This window comes from Pristiophorus japonicus, unplaced genomic scaffold (genome assembly GCF_044704955.1).
Source record: "Pristiophorus japonicus isolate sPriJap1 unplaced genomic scaffold, sPriJap1.hap1 HAP1_SCAFFOLD_183, whole genome shotgun sequence".
Taxonomy (NCBI): domain Eukaryota; kingdom Metazoa; phylum Chordata; class Chondrichthyes; family Pristiophoridae; genus Pristiophorus; species Pristiophorus japonicus.
This window is the reverse complement of record NW_027251516.1, coordinates 249322-259317: the sequence shown is the minus strand read 5'-3', so window position 1 is coordinate 259317 and position 9996 is coordinate 249322. Positions and strand designations below refer to the sequence as shown.

Here is a 9996-nt window from a genome sequence, read left to right as displayed (position 1 = left end):
CGACAGGATTTAACCGTCTCACATACCAGGAGGAAAACTGGAGCTGCTTCTGTTAAATGTGGTGCAGCATTGCCGGCAGAGCCCGGCTTTCTGTACATTGTTAGTTAGAAATGTGAGCAAAATATCACTCCAATCTTTGGGTGGTTTCACATCAAACACTTGTATTATTAGTTTGGATATAATTAGTGCAACACAAACATTACTGTGAAGGGTGTTGACGCGCTGCCAAATGACTGGAAGTAATATCAATGCTCCTGATCTTTCATGGTCCCACGGGAAATCTCCCGCAATTATAAATACGTTTTTCGCTGAAGCTCTCATCTCACAGTCAGTTGGAGCCCTGTGTTCAGTGCCAAGAGTCATCATCACTTCTCGGATAGAATGAGAGTTCCGGCCGTCGCCTATCCATTTTCCTGGTTACCACCAGTTGTACAGGCGGTAATGATTTACTATCCGATTATAGCAGCCGTGGGAATCCCCGGTAAGTGATTATATTCCGTTACTGACGTCGTGAATAAAGTTAGGATTAACTTTATTCCTGCTCGTATGTCACTAATTATATTCTTAAACTATACTTCTCAATTCAATTAAAAGGCTGAAAGTCAGTGACTGTATTTCCCGCTCTACCTTTTTAAGTGACTGATCATTTGGTGCCTTTCTAATTTTCTTTAACCCCACCCATAAAATCTTCAGATTATTTCCCCATGTAATGTCTTTCAAACTGGTTCGGTTTTATCTGAGAATCGTGCAATGAGTGATTCAATGGATTATTTTAATCCCATTTTTCCGTGCCTGCTCTCCTTTCCCGTAAAACTCGGTAATATCTGACAGATTATATTTTACTGAACATTCAGCGTGTTGTAAAATGCTCCATTGACTCCCGCTGTGGAGACAGACACTGACAGCATATCATGGACATATACCTGGGAATTCGGACAGTCAGGACCGGGATTTGTTCAGTCCCGTTAATCAGAATCTACCCGCTGTTCTCGGTCTGGTTCCAGCAAAGTGCCGGATATTATTCCTGGTGATCACAATCCATGCCGAGTGTGGGGTTGTGCTCCATGCAGGAACACAGACTCTCTCCCTCATCTTCTCCACTGACCGGTGACCAGCCTGTTCTCAGACTCGCCTTCACCCTCCCGGCGTAGATTTTTCTGCCTTCAGCCGGTGGGAGGCAGCTGGTTTCTGTCACATCCATTCCTGCAGCGGTATAGGTCAGACCGGGAATCCGTGCTGTGATAGAGCGATTGAAACAATGCAGCGGCGCTCTATGCAGCTGTCCTGGGTTTGTCCACATTTAAAAACCCGTTTTAGATTCAACACCTGCATTTTAACCAAAGCACCGTCTCCATGCCGGGTCATGGTCCCTTTACACTAATCGGACAAATTTATTGTTCAGACCAAACGCTTGCAGAGTGATATAACATCGACTGTACTCTCAGTAAGTCTGCCCGCTCGGTTATCCACACACATTCACTTTAATTTCGCTTCAGATACTGAGAGATAGAGGAATTTCTAGTCACATTTACCTACCCGGTCTCCATATCCCTTTATCGCCTCTTCCTCCAGCCACGGACCCAATCTACTTTGAATTCTGACAGTTTCTGCCTCAACCTCTATCCATGTGACTGAACTCCACCGCCTCCCCAATCCCTGTATAAAAAAGCTTCTCCCGCTCTCTCTTCTCTCTCTTCCATTGTCTTCTATTTCATCTTCTTTCTACAGCGCCTCCTTCTGCAACACACATCTACTGAAATCAGTCTGCTTCTATCTATCTTCTTCCATCCTGTCAATAATTTTAAACACATCTGTCATATCGCCCTGTAATCTGTGTCTGTATTACATTCCTCTACCTCACATTTACAGTTTATGTGGCAGAGCCCAGGGTATCGAACCAGTGTGTTTTATCACCCATTGTACCACTGACTAACTTTCCCACTTCAGTTTGGAAACTGAAATCTCACATTATGTCTCATGAGTTCCGACCACCCTGCACTAATAAATTGCCTTGCATGTTTGTGTTTGAAGAAACATGATCAGCATTAAAGTCCAATATTACGGCTGTTTGTAACACTCTGTAGAGTACGTTTGAAGAGGTTACTCAATAAGAACAGATTGAAGTGAGTTGTCTCACTAGCCCGCTGACTCTCACAAATCTCAGGATCAATACAGCCTAATGCTCCTACTGCAAGTTTCGCCCCTGTATTACTAAGAGTATCTCTGAATATATCAGCTCACATGGTCCGTTGTAACATGTGCCGCACCAAGAGTCCCCATCATTTCTCAGAGATCAATACAGTTTGATTTATTGTATTACCATTTGCGGTGTTCCAGTTCTCGGCGTGGTAATTGGTGTTCCCGGTAACGTGCTTAGTTTGTGAAGCAAAAGCGCCAAATTGTTATTTCCATTCAATATTGTGTCAGCTGCGGTAATTTTAACTATAATTATGATCAGTACTCGGTGCATTGGAATGTCTGTTCCCATCGTCTCAAATTGTATTACATTGTCAGTTAAGTCCCTGCTTTGACAATGTTTTTCTGTTATTATTCATAAAAATGGGAAGCCACGTAATTAGCGATAGTTGGTTGAATGGAAGGAACCACAGAATAGGGATAAATGTTAAGCGAATTTTGGCTTTTATCACAAGGGGGAAGATATTTACAACTGAGGAAGTGCTGTTCTCGCTGTACAGAGATTTGGTGAGATCTCATTTGGAATATATACGTTCAGTTTTGGGCAGCATATTGCAGGAGAGATGGATTGGCCTTCGAGGGGTTTCAGCGAAAGTTAACCAGACTGATACCACGGTTTAAAGTATTCAAATATGAGGAAAGGTTGCATAACCTTGCCTTGTATTCCATTGTGTTTGGAAGGGTGAAACGTGATATAACCGAGCTATTTAAATAGATGCAGGTGTTCGATAGTGTAGGCACAGAAACTGTTTCCTGTGGCGGTGTAATCTAAACCAGAAGGCATTATCTTAAAATTGGAGCTCGGAGTGAAACCACGAAACACTTTCTCACACAAAGTCGATGAGAAATCTAACACTCGTTCTCCCAAAATTATTTCAATTAATGGTCAGTTGTAATTTTACAGACTCTGATCGATAGATTTGTTAAGGTCAGGGTATCAAGGGATATGGAACCAAGACGGTAATTGGAGTTAGGGTGCCGATCACCCATGGTCTACTGGAATGGTGGAAAATGCTTGTGGGGCAGAAAATCTAATCCTGCGTTCCCATGCGTCAAGCACCAGAGTCATCATTTCTGCAATGAGCTTTCCGGTAATCGCAGGTCCAATTTCAGTGTATCTGAATGTTCTACACGAAAAAATGTCCGATGATATTACTGCAGTCCATAGAGATTCCAGCGCTCATTTTAACAGGTTACCGATTGCATAAATCCGTGTCTCGCTGTATTACCTGGAAGGCCTGGTCATTGTTCTGTCGATCCTGAGGTGATTATTTGTCAGGTTTGGGTCATTATCGGAAATTCCGAGAATATCTGTCCTCCATTTCCTCCAAACTTTGCGAGATGTTTATTGATGTTACAATGTTTTTGAATTTCGAACTCAAAATCTAACATTGTTTTACATGGAATTTCTCGGAGCAATGCGGTTCGAAGTGAGAATGAGCGCAGTATTCACATAGTGGGATGTCGTTCGAGTGTGAAATTGTTTCAGTTAATCGTTAGCAGCGTCAGGAACCCCTCGCTCATATACTCCTCTTTACATGCTCTGGTTAACTTATCTACCTCGCCTTTAAATGTAACAGCCGGGGCTTCCATCTGAATCAGAAGTTTTTGGGTTTGATACCCTGTCGAAAATCTAGTCTGACATTCGTATGACTTTCCCATGGCAGTTTCTCCGAATAACGCAAACCTTAGCCAACTTTACCAACCAGATGTTATATTTGTGGTTCTTGCTGTAGCATATATATACATTTAGTTACATTGCAAGGTATGTTACGAAGTTGTAGAAACCATCTTCTGACAAACAGTGAAAGGCCATATTAACTTTGCTAGAGTGTGAAATACAAGTGTATTATTTCACGCCAATTCTGGGAAATACATTTGTGGTTTCAAGCAATTCATAGAAACCACACTGGTGATGTATTTATTCAGAGCTGAATTCCTGCACCAATCACAGTTGTGGTCCGTGGCCGCAAATTTCATTTTCAAATATTTGCAGTCAGTTATACACACATGTAATGATTATATTTGGGACATTGCACGGGCAGTGGAACCGGAGACTGAAGGGATGGAGAGTTTGGAAAATAGAAACATTAAGACACAGCAGTAATGATATTTTAATTGCAGCTGGCAACAGTTGTGGTTGGATTCAGTGAGAGAAGGACATTGATTCCCTTTTTGTCCTGTCATTATATAGCAGCTGCAATTAGAAACAAGAATAATTGTCAAATCGTTTTGTTACTAGAATATTTGTGAATCAGGTATCACCAATATTTAATCTGTGACTCTGTTTAAACCGAGGAGATAATGAATTAATTGACAATGACATTTCTACAGCCACCAATCTCCCCAAATATCCCCTCACCATTACCTGTGTTGCCCAATTTCCTATTAAAACAATGAATCTCTCTCACTCTGGCCTTTCCCTTGGTACGGCCCTCAGTCTCGCTCACTCAAGTACAAGGGCCGCAGACTTGTACGGATGTGTCGGACAACTGATTTAACCATTCTAAGCCAGATTTGGCTAGACCACATAAAGTATTATCGGGCCCTACTCGTGTCTGCTAAAACTGCTCACTATTCCAACATCATTCTAGAATGGAAATATAACCCCCGGCTACTATTCTCGACTGTTAACCTTCTTGTTAAACTCCTCTCCCCAGTCTCCACCACACTCAACTCCAACAACAAGTGTGAGTAGCTCATGGAATTATTTGTCTCAAAGATTGAGAACACCCAATCAGCTGCCTCTGCCACTTCTCTTCCTTCCTCTAGCCCAACGGGTCTAACATCCCCTAAGTTTCCACCCTGCGCTAGCCATGAAGTCGCATCTCTCTCTAGTCTCTCCCTGATCTGCCCCTCTTGACCTCTCCATGCTCATCTTATCCATGAGACCCGCTTCCAGCTCACTTGATCTTGACCCTATTCCCACCAAGCTGCTGACCACACAACTTCCTTTTCTGGCTCGCGTGTTAGCTGACATTGTTAATGGTGCTCCCAGCTCATGTCCTCTCCTCTCCTTCAAATCTATCGTTATCACCCCTCTCCTCAAAAAACAACCCTTCACCACACTGGCCTTGCAAGCTATCGCCCCCTCTCCAACCTTAATTTCCACCCTAAAGTCCTTGAACATGTTGTCGCCTCCCGGAAATCCATGTTTGAATCCCTTCAGTCTGGTATCCACCATGCCACACTACCGAAACTGCTCTTACCAAACTCACAAATGGCATCCTTTGTGACATTTACAAAGATAGACTTTCCCTCCTCATCATTCTCGACCAGTCCCATCCTTTGATATGGTTGAGTACTCCATTTCCCACCAATGCCTCTCCAACTGGGTGGGAGTGCACCTGCCTGGTTCTATCCATATCTCCCTGATAGTAGCCAGAAAATCACTTGCATTCGCTTCTATTCTCATGATAAATCGTTGCATATCGTATTCCCCGAGAATTTATCATCGGCCCCCTCCTGTTCTCCACTTTATGATGCCTCTTGCCGACATCATCCGAAAACACAGCTTCAGATTCCACATGTAGGCTGCTGATACCTAGCTCTACCTCACCCCCACTTCTCTCGAGGCATCCAAGGTCTCTAAATTGGCAGACTGCTTGTCCGACATTCAGTACTTGTTGAGCAGAAATGTTGTCCAATTAAATATTGGGAATACCGATGACATTTTCTGTGGGTCCCGCCACAAACTGTGTTCACTAACCAACGACTCGATCCCTCTCCCGTGCTTCTGTCTGTGACTGAACCAGACAGTTCGCAATCTAGCTATCCTATTAGAAAGGGAAATGATCTTCTGGCCATATACCTGCAGCATAACTAAATCCACCTTTTTCCACCTCCATACCATTGCCCGTCTCCGCCCCTGCCTCAGTTCCTCTGCTGATGAAACCTCCATCCATGCCTTAATTACCTCTAGTTTGTACAGCTCCAACACACTCCTGGCTGACCTCCTACATTCTACACTATGTAAACTTGAGGTCATTCAAAACTCGCCAGTGCATGTCCAATCTCGCACGAAATCCCACCTGTGCTCGCTGAGCGACATTGATCCCGGTTCAACAATACCTCGATTCCAAAATTCTCCTTCTGTGTACAAATCCCTCCATGGCTTCATCCCTCGCTATCTCAGTAATCTGCTTTAGCATCGCAACCACCCAAGATGTCTGCGCTCCTCAAATTCTAGCCTCTTGTGCATCCCTGATTATAACTGCTGAACCATTGGTGGCCGTGCCTTCAGCTGTCCAAGCCCTGTGCTCTGGAACAGCCTCCCCAAATCCTCACCGCCTCTATACCTCCCTTTCTTCCTTGAAGACAGTGCTTATAACCTTCCTCTGACCAAACCTTTGGTGTTCTGTCGTAATTTATTCTTATGTGGCTCAGTGCCAAATTTATTTGTTATGTCTTGTAACACTCCTGTGAAGCGCCTCGGGAAGTTTTATAAAGGCGCCATATAAGTAGAAATTATTGTTGTTTTGTAATAATTTTCCAGTTGTTGAATTAATGAAGTGATTTGAAAATACTGAATATGGGACATGATTTTAGCAACTTTTATAAGGCTCTTTAGTTCAGATACATAAATTACTGACAGATTTGGCCATTTGCAAAGTCCAGTCGGAAATATTATCTACTCATATCTTCGCCATTATTTCATGCAGCTCACCAGCTAACAACTCTGTGGAGCACCGTCACCACACGGACTGCAGCGGTTCAAGAAGGAGGCCCAACTCAATCTTGTAAACAGCACAGGACGGCCCATCTCTTGTGTTTGATTCAGAGTTACTTTGTCCATTTTTCTGTGTAGATTTTCATGATACTTCTGTATCCATGGTAACCACACGCCGCCCCCACCCCACACTCATACTTAACTATATTAATCTTCTCTACCCATGTGATTTAATTTCCAGCTAAGACTATTGTCTAAACACAGTTGAACGGGAATTCAGTTAATTACTTCTACACCAGCCGCCTTATCTTGTTCACGATATTTATTCAGTACCGATGTTTCTTTTGTATATGTAGTCTCTCACTCGCTCTCTGTCTGTCTCTATTTCTTTACAAATGAACATATGGAGCTCTTTACGTATATCAAGTTGGAACAACTGCTATATGTAACACTATCCTGCACACCAAAGGAATTCGAATCAAACACTTCTGAGCATGTCTTACATTGTTGATAGATTGCGCTGGAAGCTCAGGTACATATAATGTCCCAGATCCGCTGGGATGTACTTTCCGCCAGTCTTTCTCACCAGAGACAGATTCTCCATATTGCTATGTGCCGGATTAATATTAAAGATGGAATCTGCCAATTCAGAGCTAAGACCTCACCACGGAGCCTTTCTGAAGCTGAATCTCGGCAGGTATCTCCTGGGCTGGACTGCAGCCTCTATTGTCACTTGTACTGTATCTTTGCTTCGGTCTGGAGATCGCCACCCACAACTCCCTCTGAAGTTTGCTCCATTATTAGAGGCGTCAAAAGCGAGGTGAAGATTATGGACCTTGTGCCATTGTGTACTTTGGAATGTATATTTTTCCTAGGATCACAGAAGAAGGTGCAAGATAAGGTTGTTTGTTCATGATCACATCTGAACTTGTCCCCATTGTGGTTATTGTTAGAGTTTGTCCAGATGGGGGTTGCACTGTACAAGGCACCAATGTAAAGACCTGAGACTTCCAGCCAAGAAGTCAGTTGATCAGATTAAATGTTCATCTGGTGGATTATAAACGTAACTGTTGCAACTTGGTTGAGTTGAAAAATACCAACTCCCTTATTATCGTGGTGTTTGACAGTAGTTTGTCCAAAGGTCTTTACTCATAGCCTCCAGTCTGCGAATACATCATGAGAACTCAGCCATTTCGTACCCACACCTTGTATCCGCTCCCCTTTCCTGCCCACGGATCCAAATCCAGCACTTTTTCTCACCCTCGGTTGTTTCCCTTTAGCATTCATTGCATTTCGGTCAGGCTTCATTCTCACCGCTCCCCAAACATCTCCCAATTTAGAATTGACCATTCATGACATTTTTTCAATTCGTTTTCTGTTCATTTCTTCCTCTGTCATTGAACTGCTACTTTTCGCAATTATCCATAACTCCTTCTCACACTCTCCATTTATTCATATATTTAAAAGGCCAGTAGTTTACTCGGATCTCCGGTGGATTTTTACCCCACTTTCTACGAAGTTGCAGTGGCAGAAGGGTAACAGCTCCGAGGAAATTTCCAGAGTCCATTTGACTATTCTATACACTTTGTAAATCGTTTATTTTCGCGTATTTACCCCACACTCACAGATATTTAACATTGCAATTGTATGTTAAAATCCAGTTCTGCTAGACAATTCGAGCAGCGGTAAAGAGTTCAGTTCCAGTCCCCAGATCCTGCAGTAATGTACATTTCACACCAAATCCTGTGTAACTGGCTCCCTTGCTGTAACCTGACGGCCGATTCCCTCTCCCTGTGTGTTACACTTTTACAGCTAATGTGGTAACGATTGTGATCCTGTCCCGGGGAAAGTGCGGTCTCTCCAGATGTATCGCTCGCTACCTGGTGACCATGGCAGCGGCGGATCTACTGGTCATTATCACTGATGTGATACTGGTACGGATTAATGGTTATTATTTCCCGACTACCTTCCTGTTCATCACACCTGTGTGTTCTTTCCTCCTAGCGCTGATGCGTGCAGTCACCGATATTTCTGTCTGGTTAACCATCGCTCTCACTTTCGATCGTTTTGTTACCATTTGTTGCCAGAAGCTGAGGACTAAATATTGCACCGAGAAAACTGCATCCCTGGTTATAGGAACCGTGTGCCTGCTGTTCTGTATAAAAAACATGCCCTGGTTCTTTATATATGAACCCTCCTATACAATCGACAATGTACCCTGGTTGTGTAATGTAAAACTCGAGTATTACACTGTAACTGCTTGGGTAGCATTTGGCTGGATTAACCGCTGTTTAACCCCACTGCTCCAAATATTCCTGATATTGCTGCTCAATGCTCTGACTGTAGGATACATTTTGGCGGCCAGCAGAGTCCGCAGGAGGCTGAGGGGCAGCAAGAATGATGTGAATCACAATGATCCGGAGATGAAGAACCGAAGGAAATCCATCATCTTACTCTTCGCTATATCCGGTAACTTCATACTGCTCTGGGCAACCTATGTGGTAGTTTTCTTATTAATGCGAATTACAAACCACTATTATTCTACAGGTTACAATGACCCGATGTATATTGCAGACTATACCAGCTACATGCTGCTGCTTTTGAGCTGCTGTACAAACACGTGTATTTATGCAGTAACACAGACTAAATTCAGAGATGAGCTGAAAAATGGGTTGAAGTATCATCTGAGAATAATATTTAATTTAGTTCAGGAAAGAAAAGTTCAGAGCAATTCGCAACATTAGATCTTCATTACATCACATATCGTATCCTGAGTTATATTTTACCTGAACCTCAGCAGGCTACAACTCAGGCCCAGGCTTCTTCAGACATGACACTGGGCAATATCTGACAAGGCCTGCGGTTTCCTATGGAAGTGTCTGTGAACAAGGTAGAAGACCATTATGTAGACAGTGGATTATAATAGAGGTAGAAGTTTAGTTGGATTAAATCATGCTCCTGGACACAAAGAGATACAAGTCCCAGCATTGAGGTTTAGGATGTTGTGACCATGGAATGTTTATTGCCGGATGAATATCAGAACACGTGGGCTATCCCAGGGGAGTGTAAAAGGAGAATACACCTTTCGATTTAATTGCTGAAGAATATCAGGAAGTGAATGATAACTGTAT

The 9996-nt window shown here is 43.1% G+C and overlaps 1 protein-coding gene across 1 annotated transcript; it reads left to right on the top strand.

Moving 5' to 3' along the window:
- The first annotated feature begins 441 nt into the window (after positions 1-441).
- Positions 442-9609, top strand: LOC139243714 (probable G-protein coupled receptor 139). The gene is made up of 2 exons (XM_070870837.1): positions 442-481; positions 8678-9609. The coding sequence occupies exons 1-2, from the start codon at positions 442-444 to the stop codon at positions 9607-9609; spliced, it is 972 nt and encodes a 323-aa protein (XP_070726938.1).
- Positions 9610-9996: the final 387 nt, after the last annotated feature.

Excerpts from the sequence above, each read along its gene's own strand:
- LOC139243714 (XM_070870837.1), top strand. The coding sequence starts at position 442 with ATGATTTACTATCCGATTATAGCAGCCGTGGGAATCCCCG. Across the intron at positions 482-8,677 it reads AGCAGCCGTGGGAATCCCCG|CTAATGTGGTAACGATTGTG; the intron begins GTAAGTGATTAT and ends ACACTTTTACAG.